The 22,272-nt window shown below is 43.7% G+C and overlaps 1 protein-coding gene across 28 annotated transcripts in view; it reads left to right on the forward strand.

The window, feature by feature from the left end:
• The window catches only part of RIMS1 (regulating synaptic membrane exocytosis 1), a 578,197-nt gene that overhangs the window by 331,152 nt on the left and 224,773 nt on the right, over positions 1 to 22,272 (forward strand). For all 28 annotated transcript variants that reach the window (XM_043890084.1, XM_043890085.1, XM_043890086.1 and 25 more), the window contains exons 5-6: positions 3,028 to 3,368; positions 8,233 to 9,095. In XM_043890084.1, the coding sequence (XP_043746019.1) occupies positions 3,028 to 3,368; positions 8,233 to 9,095 (1,204 nt within the window). The remainder of the gene's footprint in view (positions 1 to 3,027; positions 3,369 to 8,232; positions 9,096 to 22,272) is intronic.

A 22,272-nucleotide genomic window follows, 5' to 3' on the forward strand; every position in this document is an offset into this window, starting at 1 on the left:
GGAAAAGGAGTACATCAAGGCTGTATATTGTCACCCTACTTATTTAGCTACTATGGAGAGTACATCATGCAAAATGATGGGCTGGATGAAGCACAAGTTGGAATGAAAATTGCCAGGAGACATATCAATAAACTCAGATATGTAGATGACACCACCCTTATGGCAGAAAGTGAAGAAGAACTAAAGAGCCTCTTGGTGAAAGTGAAAAAGGAGAGGGGGAAAGTTGACTTAAAGCTCAACATTCAGAAAACTAAGATCATGCTATCTGGTCCCATCAATTCATGGCAAATAGATGGGGAAACAATGGAAACAGTGACAGACTATTTTCTTGGGTTCCACAATCACTGCAGATGGTGACTGCAGCCATGAAATTAAAAGATGCTCGCTCCTTGGAAGAAAAGCTATGACCGACCTAGACAGCATATTAAAAAGCAGAGACATTACTTTGCCGAAAAAGGTCCATGTAGTCAAAGCTATGGTTTTTCCAGCAGCCATGTATGGATGTGAGAGTTGGACCATAAAGAAAGCTGAGCACCAAAGAATTGATGCTTTTGAACTGTGGTGTTGGAGAAGACTTAAGAGTCCCTTGGACAGCACGGAGACCCGACCAGTCCATCCTAAAGGAGATCAGTCCTGAATATACATTGGAAGGACTGATGCTGAAGCTGAAACTCCAATACTTTGGCCACCTGATGCAAAGAACTGACTCATTGGAAAAGACCCTGATGCTGAGAAAGATTGAAGGCAGGAAGAGAAGGGGACGACAGAGAATGAGATGGTTGGATGACATTATTGACTCCATGGACATGAGTTTGAGCAAACTCTTGGAGTTGGTGATGGACAGGGAAGCCTGGTGTGCTGTAGTCCATGGGGTTGCCAAGAGTCAGACATGACTGAGTGACTGAACTGAACTGAATTAGTAAAAAGCACATTCTGTTTGCTTTTATTAATCCTACAGCAGTTCTGCACATATTCAAAATTTGGAACTTGGCCAAATCTGACAATTACTTTTTATTAGTCCATTTTTATAATACTTAAAATCATGAAACAAATAAAACTGTGATATCAATTTTATAAGAAATATGCAGATTTGTTATGAATCATATAGTCTCCTTCCTGCTCTTTTTCTGCCTCTTTACTCAGGTTAATTCCATTTTGGAACTTGTGTAATAATTGTAAATTTTGCTGTGCTATGCACAGTTTTAAAGGAAAGATATATTTATCCTAAGTACACCTTAATGTTTTTGTATAGAAGAAACTAACTTGATGCTAAGTAATACTTTGCAAATTATTGGTGTAATCAATAGGTTTTAATGTCTACTTAGTTACTGTGAAATTGTCAAAATTTCATATCAAAGTCCTAGGACTCCATGAATTCAGACCTTCCCTTCACTGTCTTAGCAACCAATGAGGCAGCCAAAGAGGAAGGGTGTCACCTGTCCTCATCCAGGGTCTGGGCGGAGGACACTTGGTGTCACTGTTGATGGAAGTCCTGACTCTAGGGTAGCATGCTCACGACGTTGTCATTGATACCTCCATGTCCAATCAGTCAGAACTTCTGAGGGACTTCATTCATAACATCAAAGAGATGGAAGGATGCTGTCAAAGTATAGCCATATTTGGCAAGCATGTTAAATTGAAGTTCCACTCCATAGTTCCTTTATTTTGGTATTGGCATATATAGCATATTGCTCATCTTGTCTAACATTTCAGTAGATGTCCATGATATAATACATTGTGCAGATGTTATAATTAACTGATTTTGTAGGCCAAATTTTCTTTGTTTTGTGACCCAAGGAAATATAGAGGGCTGAGTTAAGTGTCATAAATCTTAAACATATTATAGCAAATATATTTGCTACATCTTAGTTTTCCCCATTTTATTAATTCATTTGAATTTTCTTGGTTGGAAAGAAGGAGTTCTTAGCAGTTCATCTGCAATATTTTCCTTTTTAAAATGTATTACTTTTCTTCTCATCTCATTATCATTTTAGCTTTAGTCTTATAAACAGTAACAAGTGATAATTTTCCTCATATCCATTGGAAAGTTTTCAGTATTCTATTTTCTTCTTTTTGTCAACTAAACCATGCTTCTACTGCCTTACATTGCTTCTCACTTGATGTATCTAGGATTTATCCATCCTCACACGATAAATTTGAGTGATTGTTGACTTGGTCTTATTAGTGGAAATGGGCACCTGGAGATAGGTGATGAGCCTTTCCGGAGGTGCTGCTTCTGAAATGCAAAAGAATAACTGAAGTGCATTCTGAGAAGCGTAACTGAGGCAGGCTTGGCTGTTGTATTATTATTTATTATTTCTCTGAACACCATTGTCCCCATTATTACCTTCACTGTAAGTGTTCCCAAGAAGAGAGCAGCTATATAGATTTTAAATGGTGATACATTTCATAATTTATCAGTGGATGTGTTTCCCAGTGATGGTTCCAAAATAGCTCTTATAGCTGAGCTTACTTGATTACTAGTAAACTAGAAAATATATACAACCTGTCCTGTTCTTTGGCCCCTACCTTTCATTGTTTGTTTATTCCTCTTGAATATCTTGTAATATTGATTTTAATAATGGATGGTTCTTGAGAAGACAGATGGCTTCTAAATCCTTTGACACACAGAGGCGTATGTACATAAATATTAATTCCATGGTTCCCTACAACATTTTTCTAATCAATCAACTACCTTGCTTAGACCATTTTTACTAGCATATTTTAAATGAAACTTCAGAGTCACCATTCAAAATGTGATGAATACATGGTCATAGGAAACTCAGAATCATAGACTATGAATTCCAAGAAGGACTCTATTCTGGTTACCGTAAGTCTGTGCTTTCCGATGGGTCATGTTGCACGCATTCATATACTTGTTCAGGGCTCATTTTCATAAGACCTGCTCAAGGATCAACATAAAGATGACAACCATTCTGCTTTGCCTTAAGAGGTATTTTAGTGTGATGAAAATAAATTTATTTCCACAGCACAGAAAATTTACACCGTTCTCTCTTCTTCAAATAGGTTATGTGGGTATGCAATTTGTGTCGAAAGCAACAGGAAATCTTAACCAAGTCAGGGGCATGGTTCTTCGGCAGCGGCCCTCAGCAGCCCAGTCAGGACGGAACGCTCAGCGACACGGCTACAGGGGCGGGTTCCGAGGCGCCGAGAGAGAAGAAAGCCCGGCTCCAAGAGCGCTCGAGGTCACAGACCCCCCTGAGCAGCGCCGCGGCCTCCGCCCCCGACCAGGCTGCCCCCGGCGCGCAGACGGACAGGACCAAGGGCGCTGAGCCCGCCCCTCCAGCCGGGGGCCCCGAGCAGAAGCAGGCATCCTCCAGGTCTAGAAGCGAGCCTCCCAGGGACAGGTAAGAGGTCAGCAACCCACAGCCAAAGGGCAAGGTCTTAAATGGAGAGCAAACCCATCTTCAGCAATTGAACCGCTAAGATATGCAGAAAGGGTGCCTCTAGGACCCGACCAGAAAGGCGATAGGGATCCCGCTGCCTTTGTCTCTCTCTAGAACGGATCTTTCCTTAGGAGGCCTTTGCTGAGAAGCTTGTCTTTCACGTCCCGCATGGAGGTAAACAAGTCACCCAAGTGTACTACTAACTTCCAACCCTTTGGTGAGAACAGCCGTTGGACCGTTTATTGGCTGTTAGAGTGAGTCCTGCAGCTGAATCTGTGCTCTGAGAGAAGAGTATGGGGAACAGCACACTTAGGGGTGTGGGTGCTTCAGCAAAGCCTTCCCGGAGGATGCTTTCTTCTGTGCTGAGCTTTGAAGGTGACTAGAGATGAGCCAGGTGAAGCAAGGGATGGGTGCACGGGTGTCCGGCCAGAAGGAACAGTGGGACAACCCAGAGGATGCTCTTGGCTGGAGGGTGAGTTGGAGAAGGGGGAGCAGGGGATGACGGTGAGGTCTGAGTGGCCAGGTCCCACTGGGCCTTTTAGCCAGGTTCAATTTCACAGACTTTATCCTGAAAACAATGGAATGCAATGGAGGCTTGTAAGCTTGGGCTCACATGATCAGCTTATTAATTTCAATTTGTCGACTGTATCATTCAGTCAAAGGCGTATATTTATGACCAAACAGGATGGTGTGCAATAGGTGGGGACAGCATTAATAAGGCGGAATACAGCCCTTTTCTTCCCGAGGCTGGGAGTTTGGGACACCAGACAGTTAGCACTAGGTTTGCCTGCTTTTGTCTGTATGACCCTTATTTATTCCACTGGGTGGGAGGACAGGATCCGAGGGTAGGAGCTAAGGAAGGTTTCTATTCTCCTTGTCAAACGAAACTCCCACGATACGCTCAAAGACTTCAAAGCTGACCTGATCCGGATTCCAGGCCTGGCTCTGTTACCAGGGATTCTCACGGGAACCTTGGAGGCCTGGGGGAACACCAGTGCTCAGCAACAGGCTCATGGGAGGCCTCTAGTGCATGCAGACAGTAGGCACCATGTGTTTACCATTACCGAACACTGCAGAAGCCAGAGGGCATAAAGATGACTGGCGCTTATTCCCTTTTCATTCAGATCCTGGGAAAGACACCATTCCGTCCCCTAGGGAAGACAGAGCCCTGGGCAGTGAGCTGGCCCAGAGGGCTGACATGATCAGAGCTAGACAATACAAACTCAAGCTCTTTGGAGGCCACAGGAAAGGGGAGGGCTTTCTGAACACAGGCGGACAGGACACCCAGAAGTTGTGGGATGGGCAGGCAAAATAGGAGAGACCATGATGGCAAGACATCAGAGCCGCCCTGGTGATGGCCAGACTTGCAGCATGGTGACAAAGTGCTGTGCGTTAAGGAGAGAAAAGATGCTGAAAGGGCAGCTCAGGATTGGTCAGAAAAGGATTTCTTTTAAAGGAGAGGAAGAGTTTGGAGGTATAGGGTTTCCAAAGAGGAAATTTGAGTCCTACTTATGATGAACTGTGAAAAACTACAAAGAAGTCAAGAGTAGGCACTGAGGAGAGGCTTTTTGATGAAATTTGAAAAAGACTAATAAGGGCAAACAGCTTTTGTGATGATATAAATGACTTGCTGATTATATAAATACCGAGGACCACAGTGAGGATGTTGGGGCTGGAGGAGGAGGAAGAGGGGGACCTGGTTGGTAGTCAGGGCCCATCAGAGAATGAGCCGAGACTGGAGGAGTGGCTGGCTGTCTTGTTTTATATTTCATTATTTTTAAAATTTTATTGGAGTACAATTGCTTTTCAGTGCTGTGTTAGTTTCTGATACAATAAAGTAAATCAGTTATATGGGCAGATAAACCCCTCCTTCTGTGGCCCCCCCCACCCTCCATTTCCACTCCCTAGGTCATCACAGAGCACTGAGCTGAACCCCTATGCTACACAGCCCCTTCCCCATGAGCTATGGTTTACACACCGGAATGTGTGTATGTCCATGCTAGTCTCTCAATTCGCCCTGCCCTCTCCCTCCACCACTATCTGTTTTACACGTGGGTGTATGCATGTCAAGGCTACTCTCTCAATTTGTCCCACCATCTCCTTCCCTGATAGCTCAGTTGGTAAAGAATCCCCCTGCAATTCAGGAGACCCCGGTTTGATTTCTGGGTCAGGAATCCTGATCCGCTGGAGAAGGGATAGGCTACCCACTCCAGTATTCTTGGGCTTCCCTTGTGGCTCAGCTGGGAAAGAATCCGCCTGTGATGCAGGAGACCTGGGTTTGATCTCTGGGTTGGGAAGATCTCCTGAAGAAGGGGAAGACTACCCACCCCAGCATTCTGGCCTGGAGAAATCTATGGACTGTATAGTCCATGGGATCTCAAAGAGTCGGACATGACTGAGCTTCACTTCACTTCACTTCTCCTTCCATCACTGTGTCCACAAGTTCTGTTCTCTATGTCTGTGTTTCTATTCCTGCCCTGCAAATAGGTTCATCTGTACCATTTTTCTAGATTCCACATACATGTGATGACACACCAAATTTGTTATTCTCTTCCCGACTTACTTCACTTAGTATGACAATCTTTAGTCTCATCCATGTTGCTGCAAATGACATTATTTTCTTCCTTTTTATTACTGTTATTTTGTTCCTTTTTATCACCATATTCCATTGTATATTATATGTACCACATCTTCATCCATTCAACAGTTGATGGGCATTTAAGTTGCTTCCATGTCCTGGCTATTGTAAGTAGTGCTGCAGTGAACCCTGGGGTACATATTTCTTTTGGAAACAAGATCTGAATCTTTTTGATCCTAATTTGTACACTCTTCAGGAGCTAGTGGGGATGGAAACATTAGAGGTGAGAAAAGGCCTATTTCGAAGACAAGATTCAAAGAGACTGGAGAAGAGTCCCATTTGCATATAAGGCTATCCTTTCATAAAGCATCTTCACAGATGCTGTCTCCTTTAATCTGCACATGAACTCTGCAAGGTAAGCATCATTGATCAGCATTTCAACAACAACAAAAAGATCGACTCCATAGAAACTTCCAACAAGGGCAACCATGATTTAATGAGCTACTGAGGTTTGCGGTACATTCATCTCACTTTTATGAAAACTAATTATGATGACTGCATTCATAGCACCAGAAAACACTGCATTCTTATACCGGAAAACAGCAATGCTACCTATGAAACTACACCCTCCCTGAAAATCTCTCCCACTTCAAAAGATCAAGTAATCTAAATGCCTCAAGCAGAGTTGACCATGCTTCTGTTTTGCTTTTGTGTCATTGGAAACTTTTGACCCTTTCTTTCCGTTATCACCAGCCCCTGCTCAGACTGATCCCACAACATATTTTAGCAATTACTACTTTGTTAATGGACAATAGAAACTGCTCTACTTTTCTGCATCTTGTATATTATTCTCAGTTTTTGTTCGTGAAGGCTGCTTTGGAATTCCAGTTCTCTCTGGAAAGCCCTTTCTATGGATCTAAGGATTCCAGAAAGAGCCTATCTGTCCCCATTTTAACTGCGCAGTAGAGCATATAGTATCTGAATACTTTGCTAAGGCATCCCCTTTCTGTAACTTCTGGTGTCTTTGCTGAAAGCTTCCCAAAGCAGGTGGACTACAGTGTTCAGAAAAGGGTGGCATGGGGCATCTTGCTGCTGCTGCTGCTAAGTCACATCAGTTGTGTCCGACCCTGTGCGACCCCATAGACGCCAGCCCACCAGTCTCTCGTCCCTGGGATTCTCCAGGCAAGAATACTGGAGTGGGTTGCCATTTCCTTCTCCAGTGCATGAAAATGAAAAGTGAAAGTGAAGTCGCTCAATCCTGTCAGACTCTTAGTGACCCCATGGACTGTAGCCTACCAGGCTCCTCCATCCATGGGATTTCCCAGGCAAGAGTACTGGAGTGGCTTGCCATCACCTTCTCCGGGGGCATCTTAAACAATGCAATTTAAATATTCAGACTGTGAAACACTTTTCCTTTATTTTTTCTTTGCCAGTGCCTCCTACAAGATGGAAAGCAAAGTAGAACACAAACAAATACTCTTCTGTTATGATTTATTATAGGATATTGAACATGGTACCCTGTGCTCTGCATTTTGGAATGAGGGAGAAGGCCTGGCGGGGGAGGAAAAATGAATAATAATTTCAAAATGTCAGCATTTCTATTTTTGCTGGGGAAGGTAAAATGAAGGCTAGGCTTCAACCATTTTTTTTTTTTCTAACCAATTCCCTAAAAAGTGTTGGACTGCACATGATCTCTTAAAAATTACTTTTGTTCTACAACTGAAGTGCTAGTAGAGTTAATTTCTGAAATGGACATACTTGTATTCACGTTTCCTTGAACGTTTCAATTACAATAAGAGATTAATATATATTGCCCAAATATATGTCAGGTATAAATTTTTGAACTGATGTTTATCTATTAGCGTTTATCCTAACTTATTATTACCTATATTATTTTTATCTAGAACATGTTAAAGGCTTTGATTCACAAGCAGAGGTCAGCATAAAACGTGTTCCTTTACTGCATTAATTTATTGATTTTTAAAATGATCTGTTATCTCTATCAGTTATGATAGAGAATTTAAAAATATTAAAGCCAGTTGTGAAGACGCTGAATATCTTGTAACTCAAAGGAGCCCTATTTAGAAAGCTACTCAGGCATACAGGTTTAATGCGCCTCTTTTAACATCTCGCTTTTTAATTAGACATCGAAGGATAATTATTTCCAAGGATGCTTCTTCTGGGGTCTGGTCCTCGCCTTGAGTTTACACGCGATTCTCCTTCTCCACGTTCTTTTGTGCATCCCAGGAAGAAGACGCCAGGGCTGGCCGAGCAGAATGGCAAAGGCGCCCCAAAGGGCGAGCGCAAACGCGCGCCCAGGACCTCGGCGCCTCCGGTAGAGGCGCCCGCGGAAGAACGGGAGCGGAAGGAAAGGCGGGAAAGCCGAAGGCTGGAGAAAGGCCGGTCCCAGGACTACTCCGTCGTGCCAGAGAAACGCGAGGAAGGCCCGGCGGCGGAAGCGGAGAAGCAGCGGAAGGAGGAGGAGTACCAGACCCGGTACCGCAGCGACCCGAACCTGGCGCGGTACCCGGTCCAGCCGCCGCCCGAGGAGCAGCAGATGCGCATGCACGCGCGGGTGTCCCGCGCCCGGCACGAGCGGCGCCACAGCGACGTGGCCCTGCCGCGCACCGAGGCGGCCGCGGGGCCCGAGGGCAGGCCCGGCCCGCGCGCGCCCCACGCCGCCCGGGGCTCGCCGCCCGCCTCGCCGCGCGCCTACTCGGCCGAGAGGACCGCGGAGGCCCGGGCGCCGGGCGCCCAGCCGCTCGCCGACGCCAGCCCGCCGGCGCCCCGGCCCGGCCCAGGCCCCGCGGAGGCCCCGGAGCCCAGGGCCCCGGAGCCGCTCCGGAAGCAGAGCCGCCTGGACCCCGGCTCGGCCGTCCTGGTGCGCAAGGCCAAGCGCGAGAAGGTGGAGACCATGCTGCGCAACGACTCGCTCAGCTCCGACCAGTCCGAGTCGGTGAGGCCGTCTCCGCCCAAGCCGCACCGCGCCAAGAGGGGCGGCAAGCGGCGCCAGATGTCCGTGAGCAGCTCGGAAGAAGAGGGTGTGTCCACGCCGGAGTACACGAGCTGCGAGGACGTGGAGCTGGAGAGCGAGAGCGTCAGCGAGAAGGGTGAGCGAGCGGCGTCCGCGGGCTCTGGGCGCAGGCGGGGCTGGCGGGGTGGGTGGGAACGGGGCGCTCCTGCGGGCATCCGAGGTGCGCGCTCCGGGCTGGGGGCGTGTGCTGGGGTCCGAGATATACGCTCGGCGCTGGGGGTGTGTGTGCTGGGATCCAAGGTGCGCGCTCCGGGCTGGGGACTCATGTGCTGGGATCCGACAAGTGCGTTCGGGGCTGGGGGGGTGTGTCCTGGGATCTGAAATATACGCTGGGGACTCGGGGCTAGTGAACTGGGATCCGAGGTGCGCGCTCCGGGCTGGGGGCGTGTATGCTGGGATCCGAGATATACCCATGGAGCTGGGGGCGTGTGTGCGGGGCTCCGGGATTCGCAAGCGTGGCGCGTGTGCCCTGCGCTCAGGGTGCGCGCCTGCAGGGTTTACAAGCGTAGCTGGTAATGTCTAGCACGGTGACTGTGACTGTAGTTACTACTGCTTTATGGTAGATTAGAAACAAGCTAAGAAGGCAAATCCTAAACGTTTTCATCACAAGAAAATTATTATTATTTTGGTAACCGGATGAAGACAGAAATGTTAACTAAACTTCCTGGGGTAGTCTTCTGGCCTCCTGTATGTGTCTGAGGGTTAGTTTAAGTTCACACGTCGCTCAGCAATGTGACTTTTGGCCGTGCCGTGGACTGTATAGCCTGCCAGCCTCCCCTGTCAATGGAATTTTCCAGGCAAGAATACTGGAGTGGATTGCCTTTCCCCACTCCAGGGGATCTTCCAGACCCAGGGATAGAACTCGCATCTCTTGGGTCTCCTCCACTGGCAGGTGGACTCTTTGCCACTGAGCCTCCTGGAAATCCGCAGGTGGTTAGGGGTACACCTTAAACTTCCATGGAAAGGGAAAGGGAAAGTTGCTCAGTCGTGTCCGACTCTTTGCGACCCCAAGGACTAAACAGTCCATGGAATTCTCTAGGCCAGAATACTGGAGTGGGTAGCCTTTCCCTTCTCCAGGGCATCTTCCCAACCTTGGGATCCGAGGTGCGACCAAGGGATAAGCGAAGCGTGGGACTCGGGGCCCGTGTGCAGGGATTTGAGGTGTGTGTGTGCAGGGCTCCGGGCTTCGCGAGCCTGCTCAGAGGCGCGTGTGCTGGGCTCAGGGTGTGCGCATACAGGGTTCCAACCCAGGTATCCCTCATTGCCGGCGGATTCTTTACTGGCTGAGCCACAAGGGAAGCCCAAGAATACTGGAGTGGATAGCCCTTCCCTTCTTTAGGGGATCTTCCCACCAGGAATCTGGTCTCCTGCATTGCTTGCAGATTCTTTACTAACTGAGCTATCAGGGAAGCTGTATGTCAATTAAGTCTCAGTAAAAGTAGGGAAGAAAAGTGGGGCTTGGATGCTCCAGTCTCCCAGCAAATGGAAGGTTTTAGTGTTTTGTTTCCTTTTAATTTTGGTTGTGGATTTTAAAAAGTCACCACAGGCGCCTAATGAGTTACAAGAGTTTTTCAGGATGTTGGTTCCTCTCATTCTAGGAAATTTAGAATTCTTGTGTTTTTAAGTTATTTTCAGGGAGTGGGTTTATTTGCTTGATAAAAGTATATGTACCTTTTTGTTACACTTTAGTGGTGTAATCTTTAGTAACAGAGACTGTTTTTTCAAGTTTCAAATGAATCTTACAGTTTGTGGAAAAGTTACTTCACAAAGTGTCTGTCATGTGGATGTTATATATAGTGATTCCATAGTACCTTTGGGGTACAAATTTCATTTTACCTATTAACAGTTCATGGAGAAGGAAACGGCAACCCACTCCAGTATTCTTGCCTGGAGAATTCCATGGATAGAGGAGCCTGGTGAGCTACACTCCATGGGGTCACAAAGCGTCAGACACCACTGAGCTATCTGGGACTCTGTGTTTTTCTTAATGAATTTCTATTTTGAGGTGATTGACTATTCTTACATTTTTGGCTTGCTTTAAAATTTATAGATAAATGATAATTTAGAATTGCTAAATTATGTTAATATTATGTTGTATAAAAAGAATCACTTCCTCATCTTCTCTGCCTGCAAACTGCATGCATGTGGGTCCATCCTGTCTCCCTCCACCCCCTTCTCTTCTTCTATATCTTTCTTTATATATATATATATATATCTATATCTGTATATATATATATAAAGCATAAGATCATATATATGATCTTATGCTATATTTGGGAACAATTTTAAAAGTTCATTCTGTTGCTATTATTACTATAATTCAACTGGTAATAGGTGTCTTTGGAGTATGAGGGGGTGAATTTGGCTTTTTCAGCTCAGCATTGATGTTTATAAAGTACATATTGGTTTTCTAAAACTCAGATGATGTATAGACTTTCACTGCCTCTCATGCCTCAATACTGTGTTTTGTGAACATGTATTTTTTTCCCCTAAGTCATAAGGAAAGTGTTAAGTAAGTGGATATGCTTAATTGGTGTGCATAAAACCCCTTATGAGAATGGATATAGATATAGTTATATATGTATATCTTCCTACTCTATAACAAAAGGGTCTCCACCAGCTCCACTTGAATGTGTGTAATAAATCACAATGGGCCTGAAAGCAGAAGTGAAGCTCAGAATTATTTGCAGTAACAGCGGATTATGAAAGAAACATTCCTGGTGGTGTGGGTGAGTGGAGGAAGGCAGCTAGTGTGATGAGAGGCGCTTACTCTCTCTGGCCGCTGTCTCCCTTTCTCAGGAATTATCTTCTGGGCACTTGGGTGGCCACCTGGAATTTAGCCACCTCTGAAGTTGGGGTTCAGTGTCTTCATGTGGAAACATGGGCGCTATCATCCAATACATGCAGCCCTGTTTTCTTTTCATTTGTAAATAATCTCAGCCTCAATGTCTATGAATGTAGCATAGGCGTTTTCCTCCTTTAGCCTTAATCTGCAGTATTTATCAATGCCTTTACTTGCCAAGGCTCACCGCTGCCAACCAAGGGCTCAGCCATGGTTGTCTCCAATATGCTGTGACCCCACACAACATTTTTAGTGTCTGTAAATCTCAGTTTTCTTATTGCTACAGTGGAGATGAGAGTTTCCACTTCGTCAGGTGACTGAATGGTTTGAATGAGCTCATGTATCTGCAGTAAGATGCTAAGTTAGCATTCTTCCTGTCTTGATGAGCCTGTGGCATATGTGCCATAGATCTAGTATTGCAATGAGGGTGAGATCATCATATATATATATATATATATATGATATATATGTGACGAGATATATATATGATGAGATATATATGATGATGTATATATATACAGAATACAAAGAAGAGGCAAAAGAACCCATTTTATGTCTTCCAGGCTCTAGGGGGGTGAGAAGGGGACAAGTAATCAGGGAAGAGCCATCTTCCCAGAAGAGGAAGCCATATGGCGACCTTCACGGTCAAGGAAGGTGATCTTCATGGAATAACTGTAAAAAAGCAGCATTTTGACTATATCCTGTGTATTCACTTGCTCAGTTTATCAGTTACATCTATCATATAACTATTGAACACTTGCATGGCTCTGCTAGTCTGTTTGGGCTCCTGTAACAAAATTCCACAGACTAGGTAGCTTGTAAATGAAAGAAGTTTGTTTTCTCACAGTTCCTGGGCTGGGAGGCCTGGGGTCCAGGCGCCAGCATGGTCTTGTCCTGGGGAGGGCGCTCTTTCTGGTTCAGGTGGAGTCACCCCTTCTCGCTGTGTTCCTGTGTGGGGGAGGTGGCAGGGAGCTCGGTGGGGTCTCTGTGATGAGCGCTAATCCCATTCATGAGGGCTTCACCCTTGTGATATAAGCACCACCCAAAGGCCCCATGTCTTAATTTGGGGGGTTAGAATTTAAACATGTGAATTCCGAGGGGATACAAGCATCCAGACCCATAGCTTTGGCACAAGACATCTACTTAATATATGTGTACTACTCTTGCCATTTATGTTGTTATCCTTATCATTATGCTGAGTTGGTTTGTGTGTTTATTAGTAAGTGTAGATTTAACACTTTCAGTAGATACACTGATGTCAAAAACAAAGACATGTGCTGCATGCCCTTATGGAGTTTACATTTTGTTGAGAGAAATAAACAATAAAGAATAATTACACAGTGAAGTATAATTTATTAAACGTCCCAAAGGAGCATTCCTTCCAGATGTATTGATATAGTTTTGCTTTGTGTCCAGATGTTTAACCAGAAAGTTTCCCTGGGCAAATGGTATCTGAAAGTCAACACATAGATAGTCAGCATGATGCTTTGTGTGCGGTGTGATTACACACACACACACACACACACAGAATAACAGTGAGCTGTATCTAGTGGGCTTATTTAAAAAGTGAGGTCAGCTACTGCATGTTTCAAAGAGAAATGCTGTTTGGTCAATATTCATACTTCTCTTTGGCAACTGGAAAAAATTGTGCATCTCTGATTTCTTAGATGAGGGGTCCCCAACCCCTGGGCCAGGGACCACTGCTGGACGGTGGTCTGTTAGGGATCTGACTGCACAGTAGGAGGTGAGCTGCAGGCTAGGGAAGGAAGTTTCATCTGCACTTACAGCCACTCCACATTGGACCACCTCCTGTCAGATCGCTGGTGGCATTAGATTCTCTTAGGAGAGGGAGTCCTACTGCACACCATGCAGGCGAGAGATCTAGGTTGTGTGCTCTTTAAGAGAGTCATCCTGAAACTACCTTCTCCACCCTGGGCCAACTGTCTTTCATGGCACAGTCCCTGGCGCAAAAAGGTTGGGGACCACTGTCTTAGATGATAAGTATTGAATCTCTCTATGAAGAAGAAAAACAGAGAACTAAATCTTACTTGTAATAAGAAAGCAGTTGAATTTACATGAAATGTGTAACAAGATCCCCTGGGGCAAGGTCCGGTGAAGATTTGTGCCCCTAAGGAATTGAGTCACTAGGTCTAAGGAGAAAAAGGAGATGCAGGCGGTGCAAAGTGGATGAGAGGAGGAAAAGGCACCATAGCTCAGAAGAAGCAGAGCATCGCTGCCTCAATCGGGGATTCATCCACCGACACTTATAAGGAACCTGAAGCCCTCTGACAAAGCACATTGAAAGAAGAGTCTGGCGTGGGATAAAAGGATTTCCTTCCCTTTTAATCCTTGCCTTCTTGCTGGCTTTGAGTAACTAGAAAAAATATGACCCAAATTAATGTGACCTTTGAGCTTTAAAGGAACTTTTTTTTTCCATTTATTTTTATTAGTTGGAGGCTAATTACTTTACAGTATTGTAGTGGTTTTTGTCATACATTGACATGAATCAGCCATGGATTTACATGTATTCCCCATCCCCATCCCCCCTCCCACCTCCCTCCCCACTGGGAGGACCTTTGAGCTTTTAAAGCACTTTGTGATTGGCTTCTGAGGAACAGGGGCTAACTGGTTTCTTTGTAGCTGTTACTGCTAAGCATCATTTAGCAGTCCTTGCAGGAGTGCGTGTTACCTGGATGACAAGCAAGAAATAATACTTCTAAAGGTAGCAAAATAGTGAGTGATGGAAAAGAGAGACGGAGGACACTGAATCACAAGGCTGAATTTTCCCCATAAAACAAAGACAGTTTCAGGGGGCCTGTGTGTCAGTTGTAGGCAGTGTGAACCATTCACTCTTTAGTCTGGGCCCCTGACAGCTTAAACACTGGGGAGTCAGGAACAAGTGTTGGGGACCTTTGCAACTATCAGGTACTAACTTATTTAGATGTAACTAATTCATGCAATGCTTTGTATCATTCTTTAGTCATTAAGCTAAAACTGTTAGGAGTCACGTGTTTGGGCTCCAGCAGTGTATCGCCTGTTGCTCACATAGTACTTTTAATTCTACACAGTTGTTGCTTTACTTCCGTTTCTTGAGAGCACAGAATGTATTTTATATTCTTTTGGTGCTCCTGGTGATTTTCCCTATAACTTTGAGAGGGTTTGCAATGAAAGAAGGTGGCCACCATTCAGTCATGTATTAATTTCTGTGTGGTATTACATAAATATTACATTATTTACATGATATTAAGCAAGGTATCTATAAGAATCTGCTGATTTCTAGGCACATTGTGCTAGGCTTTAGAGGTAGTGATTGAATAAATACAGACATGTACATAGATACAGATAGATACATATGCGGACAGCCCTGGTTCTCGCTCCTGTGACACTTTTATGGGCAACCAAGAGAGCTGTTATTGTGGACTTTATAGAGAGGACATGTTCGTTAGAAGGACTGATGCTGAAGCTTAAGCTCAATGATTTGACCACCTGATGTGAAGATCTGTCTCTTTGGAAAAGACCCTGAGGATGGGAAGGATTGAGGGTAGGAAGAGAAGGGGGTGACGGAGGATGAGATGGTTGGATGGCATCATCGACTCAATGGACATGAGTTTGAGCAAGCTCCGGGGGATAGTGAAGGACAGGGAAGCCTGGCATGCTGCAGTCCATGGGGTCACAAAGAGCTGGACACAACTTAGCAACTGAACAACAATGTATCTAATGAATGTGTCCTCTCCATAAAGTCCCCAAGACACTCCAAGATAAAATCAGGTTCTGTGGTAAGAATTTGACTACTGATGTTAAAAACTGAAACCTTTAAACAATTACAACTTGGAAAGACTTCTCTATTTTTTTTTTAACTTAAATTTTGTTTATATTGGAGTACAGTTGATTTACACTGTGGTGTTAGTTTCAGGTATACAACAAAGTTATCCCATTACACATACATACTTTCTTTTTCAGATTCTTTTGCGATGTAGGCTATTACAGGATATTGAGTAGAGTTCCCTGTGCTATACAGTAGGTCCTTGTTGGTTATCTATTTAACATCTAGTAGTATGTATAGTATGCTAAACCCCAGAGGGACTTCCTCTTTAAATGTCTGCCCAAATATAGGTATTTCTTTTTCCTACTCCATGAGATCCAGCAGCAGTGAAGAGGAAAGGAAGCAGACTGTGAATAGATGGTGTAAAGAGGCAAGCAGCCTGCCCTGGGACAGAGGAGCTTGCCGAGGAGGTGAGAAGGGTCAGGGAAGAGGAAGGCTTCCTGGCCGTTAGGTCCCTTGAAGAGATTTCAGGCTCAGACCTAAGAGTCAGCAGCAGAGCTGCTGATCACAGACTTATTCAGTATTTGTTGACAGAGCCCCTGCAGCACACTCTTCATCCTTCCTACCATTTCTTCCTCCTCTATCCACCTGCCACCCAGCAGGAGCAGCCCAGCATCTAATTCCCAGGAAAAATCAAGAGGCAATGCAGTGAGCTGCCTCAGCAAAGCCGGAGGTCCTGGAGAAGGTGCTCTGCGTTATGGGCCCCCACTTTCCCACCAGGTCCCGCCAAGCCGCCTCCTCCTCATCCCCTGTGCGGGGATGGGGCCAGCTCATAGGCACCATCCTTCCCAGATGTCAGAGACCGCGTCAGTGTCCACAGGAGCAGTTCCACTGAACACACCTGCATGACACCTGCCACAGGTGTCCACCTGAAACTAAGTGTTGCACGAGGCAGCACCAATGGCTGAGATACGAGGGTAAATAAGGGGGCATGTGGACCCTGGAAGTAAGGGATAGCTCAAAAGCAGAGGTGTGCTCAGAAAGCAAACGGAAAACAATGCTACACATCTTAATCGAGTTCAGTGCAACCTAAATTTCCCAGCCCTCACCCCGGGGGCAGTGTCCCTGCCCAAACCTATGGATGTCCCTTGCAAAATATTTTGATATTAAAAAAAATTAATAAATAATTAATTTACTAATACTGTTACTAACAAAACTCAAAGAGAAAGCTCTGACTGTGCAAATCCATTGCTCTGAAGTGCTTGGAAGAGATATTTGGACAAAATACAAGACTATTCAACTGGACACAAGATTAAACTCTTACCTACAAATATGGATTAATTTGTCTAAACAGGAAGTAAAATATCATGTTCTGAGACCTTAAAATGAAAGCTGATATTAATTCTGTAAAAATTCTTTTGGGTCTAGAAAGAAGCAGCCATACAGAAGCCTGTTACAAATAATTAACTTTAATTTACTAATACTATTACTAACAAAACTCAAAGAGAAAGCTCTGAGTGTGCAAATCCATTGCTCTGAAGTGCTTGGAAGAGATACTTGGACAAAATACAAGACTGTTCAACTGGACACAAGATTAAACTCTTACCTGCAAATATGGATTAATTCTTCTAAACAAGAAGTAAAATATGTTCTGAGACCTTAAAGTGAAAGCTGATATTAAATCTGCAAAAATTATTTTGGGTCCAGAAAGAAGCAGCCATACAGAAGCCTGTTACAACATTGGGGATGCCCAGAGGATGGCTCCAGAGATCAATTGGGAAAAAAAGAGGAAATTCAACACCATGCCAAGGAAAAAGGGAAAAATCTATACAATTCTGGAGGCTAAAGAATAAGCGTTATATGTAAACTACGAGGTTGTATGTAAAATAGGAGGTTATACGTAAAATAGGAGTTACACTGACTTTACATTTCTTATCAGCAGTGGATCCTAGACTACAAATGACCAACGCCTTCAAAATTTGGAGTGAAACCAGTTCTAGACACATCTAAATTATCAATCAGCTCACATTTCTCAGAAATTCTACTTTTCAATCTCCTTCTGAGAAAATTGTTTAGATTTGTATGTACTCAAGAAAACTGAGGATAATCATGGAAGTGGAACAAATGAGAAAGAAGAAACAGGGGAGCTGACCCAGGAATCCAAGGCAGAGAAGCCCACGAAGGACACTGGAGATCATATATAGGAAGCTCAGCAAAGAATATCTTTTTAAGAAGAATGTCATGCAGTCTAAGAAGTATCCAATGACTAATCAGTTCCTTGATGCTATTAATGTGGTAAGGAAAGGCTGTCTTTCTCAACAATAAAGAGGAACAGTCAAAACTTGATGGGGGATGAGGGGAAACTGTTAAGGAAAATCACAGTCCAAACATGAAGCAATCAAGAATATGGCATTATTTTAACAATTGATACAGACCATTTGACTGTTAACCTAGGTAATCTTTCCTCTAAGTGAACAGGAAGCCTGACAGTTCATCTGTAGAATAGGAAATTTATTTATTTATTTATTTATTTATTTATTTGGAATAGGAAATTTAACGTCTGCCTGTTACTAGTTTTTCCTTGGTCCTGAAGTATTTACATGTAATAATATGGTAAATGCCAGTTTTGTTGTTCAGTCACTAAGTCACATCTCACTCTTTGCAACCCCCATGGACTGCAGCATGACAGACTTCCATGTCCTTCACTATCTCCAGGAGTTTGGTCAAACTCATGTGCATTGAGTCAGTGATGCCATCCAATAGTCTCATTATCTGTCGCCCACCCCCACTTCTCCTCCTGCCTTCAATCTTTCCCAATATCAGGATGTTTTCCAGTGAGTCGGCTCTTCGCATCATGTGGCCAAAGTATTGGAGCTTCAGCTTCAGCAGCAGTCCTTCCAGTGAATATTCAGAGTTGATTTCCTTTAGGATTGACTGGATTGATCTCCTTGTTGTCCAAAGGACTCTCAAGAGTCTCTAGCACCACAGTTCAATGCCAGTTACTGGTTTTCAATTTTTAGAATAAACCCCTTTCTGCATTGAATATATGTATACTTATTTTGGTCTCTTTGTTTTACACAATTGAAGATAAATATTATGTCCATGTTAAAATAAAGGAAAAACTGACAGATATGGGAGACAAATGATTTAGAGAACAGAGAGTTAGAAATAAGCATATGGATATTCCTATCTCTAATCATCATCTCTAAAAGATGATGCTGTTAAAATTGTGCATTCAGTATGCCAGAAAAGTTGGAAAACTCAGCAGTGGCTACAGGACTGAAAAAAGATCAGTTTTCATTCCAATCCCAAAGAAAGACAAAGCCAAAGAATGTTCAAAGTACCACACAATTGCACTCATCTCACACGCTAGCAAAGTAATGCTCAAAATTCTCCAACCCAGGCTTCAATAGTACATGAACCATGAACTTCCAGATGTTCAAGCTGGATTTCGAAAAGGCAGAGGAACCAGAGATCGAATTGCCAATATCCATTGGATCATCAAAAAAGCAAGAGAATTCCAGAAAAACATGTACTTCTGCTTCATTGACTATGCTAAAGCCTTTGACTGTGTGGATCACAACAAACTGTGGAAAATTCGTAAGAGATGGGAATACCAAACCACCCTACCTGCCTCCTGAGAAATCTGTATACAGGTCAATAAGCAACAGTTAGAACTGGACATGAAACAACGGACTGGTTCCAAACTGGGAAAACAGTACGTCAAGGTTGTATATTGTCACCTTGCTTATTTAACTTATATGCAGAACACATCATGCAAAATGCCAGTCTGAATGAAGCATAAGCTGGAATCAACATTGCCAGGAGAAATATCAACAACCTCAGATATGCAGATGACACCACCCTTATGGCAGAAAGCAAAGAGGAACTGAAGAGCATCTTGATGAAAGTGAAAGAAGAGAGTGAAAAAGCTGGCTTAAAACTAAGATCATGGCATCTGGTCCCACTTCATGGCAAATAGATGGGGAAATGATGGAAACAGTGACAGACTTTATTTTTGCGGGCTCCAAAATCACTGCAGGTGGTCGCTGCAGCCATGGAATTAAAAGATGCTTGCTTCTTGGAAGAAAAGCTATGGCAAATCTAGACAGCTTATTAAAAAGTAGAGACATCACTTTACTGACAGAGGTCCATCTAGTCAGAGGTGTGGTTATTACAGTCGTCATATATGAATGTGGGAGTTGGACCAAAAAGTACACTGAACGCTGAAGAATTGATGCTTTTGAACTGTGGTGTTGGAGGAAACTCTTAAGAGTCCTTTGGACTGCAAGGAGATCCAACCAGTGAATCCTAAAGGAAATCAGTCCTGATTATTCATTGGAAGGACTGATGCTGAAACTGAAACTCCAATACTTTGGCCACCTGATGCGAAGAGCTGACTCATTTGAAAAGACCCTGATGCTGGGAAAGATTGAAGCCAGGAGGAGAAGGGGACGACAGAGGATGAGATGATTGGCTGGCATCACCAACTCAATGGAAATGAGTTTCGGTAAACTCTGAGAGTTGATGATGGACAGGGATGCCTGGCATGCTGCATTCCATGGAATCGCAAAGAGTCGGACACAACTGAGCAACTGAACTGAACTGATGAATATTCTCATCTAAAATGTTCAACATCCTGCTCAAATTTTAGGCCAAGAAATAGGGGATTAAGACTACTTAAGTATACAAATACATAAATAGAAATAAATCTATTGGTTTTGAATGCAAAAGGGTGTCAGTGTCATAGTAAGCTTAATAAAGTCTCTTCTTTCATTGGTTTTTAATATGATGTCATAAAATTAGAAATCAATGGAGAATATCCTAAATAGAGTGGTTAGTGGATAGAGCAAAGTTATCTAACATTAGAATGCTTTCCATTAGAACAACTAAGAAAAGAATCATTTTGAAATAGGTTGGATGATGGAGTCAACAGTGTGGGCAGAAGGGCCGTGAGGATAAATGAGTTACTGTAGCCGCCTCAGAAGTCATTAATTTTCATCATTTGCACAGGTTCACTTGATGTCCACTAAAATAGGAAAACAGAAAATTGCTATTTAGCTTCCCCTTGATAAGTTGCGAGTGATCAGTTTGGGTGTCTTCTGTGCCCTCTCAGAATTTTACCCACCATCTATCAGTGGTTGATCCACATGGAATTGTGACAGCCTTGACTTCTCTTTGACCTTTTATACATTAATCTTTCACTGGTTCCTACTGTTTGTGGGGAAGAGGAATTTAATTCTCTCTTGCAGCTGTTGGAAGAGCCAGCATTTAGAGTGTTAGGTGCTTCTGTTTAGATTCCTTCAAGAGAGTCTGAGAACTAATTTCTTCTTACAGTGGATATAAAATGACCTTGACTGTTTTAATCATCTATGTAATTTAAATCTTAGAGACTGAGGGGATATAGGTAACTGTGTCCATGCATGTGGGGGGTTGTCAGAGCTAATGTGCTAATTCCTAATTTCTAAGAATATGGGATAAGGACATTTTGGGAAACATCATGGTGAGGAGCTGAGGTTTTAGAATTACAGTTTCTCCATAATATATAAAGGACTGGAAAATCTCCTTGATTCTGAAGCAGGAGCTCTGACTTAAAAGAAATTCTATAAAAAGAAAATAAATTAAGTCTATAAATCTAACCTGATTATATCCAATAATATTTTCCCCAAATTAATTCATGGCTAGAAATACTACTCATTTAGCTACATCTGAAGGAGATTTCTATTCTAGAATCAGGAGAAACTCAATTAAAATCTGGTTTACATCTCATTTTCAAAGCTAATCAAGTACAAATTTGACACGTATGCTGACAGTTTTTAAAGTGGAATGTTTGTGTGTATGATTGAAGGACATTTTAAGGGAAACCATTTGTGCTTCAAAATGCATTTAGAAAAAGGGTTGATGTTGAAAGTTTCAGTGTATCTGTTTTATCTCATAGGTTATTACTTCAATATCCTTTCAAAATGCAGAATCATACTGCAGTGTTTGTGACCCATTTTATCCAGTGAATGAAAAGGTTGTCCTTACTTGGGGTTCAGTTTCACAGAATAATAGAACCTCAGGACCTGGGAGAGACTTGGGAAGCAAGCAGATAAAGAGAAAGCCTCCCCTTTCACACCCTGTTTAACAGAGAAGTGGACATCGCGGCTACCATCAGTTGCCCTGCCCCTGGCACCATTTTCCATTTGCAGCAAGAAGAGGTAGAATGCATACTGGTCCCAGCTCCAGCCAGACTTCTGAGGACCATCAGTGAATCAGTCCTGCCACAGTTCTGTCCTCAGTCAAGGCCCAGCCCTAGCAATCTGGTTTCTAACATATTCCTGAGGCCAGGCCCCCGGATAGTGCCTGGTTTTCGTTGTTAGATTCCCATCCCTGGATCCTTGTGAAAAGCGAAAGTGAAAGTGTTAGTTGCTCAGTCCTGTCCAACTCTTTGCCCGAGTCCCTCCGGAACTAACGCTTGGCCCTAACCAGTCCCCCTGTAGGAACTAGGAACTGGATTGCTGATGCTGACTCCTAATCTAGGTGTTCCCTTATGTGTTGTTCTTACTCATATCTTAATGGGCATCTACTTGGCACTGCTGAGCTGCATTGAATAGTTACTTTCTGTGGCCATCTTTTTTGAGCGTCTTGGTATTCTTCCTGAGCTGG

This window comes from Cervus elaphus, chromosome 28 (assembly GCF_910594005.1).
Source record: "Cervus elaphus chromosome 28, mCerEla1.1, whole genome shotgun sequence".
Taxonomy (NCBI): Eukaryota; Metazoa; Chordata; class Mammalia; order Artiodactyla; family Cervidae; genus Cervus; species Cervus elaphus.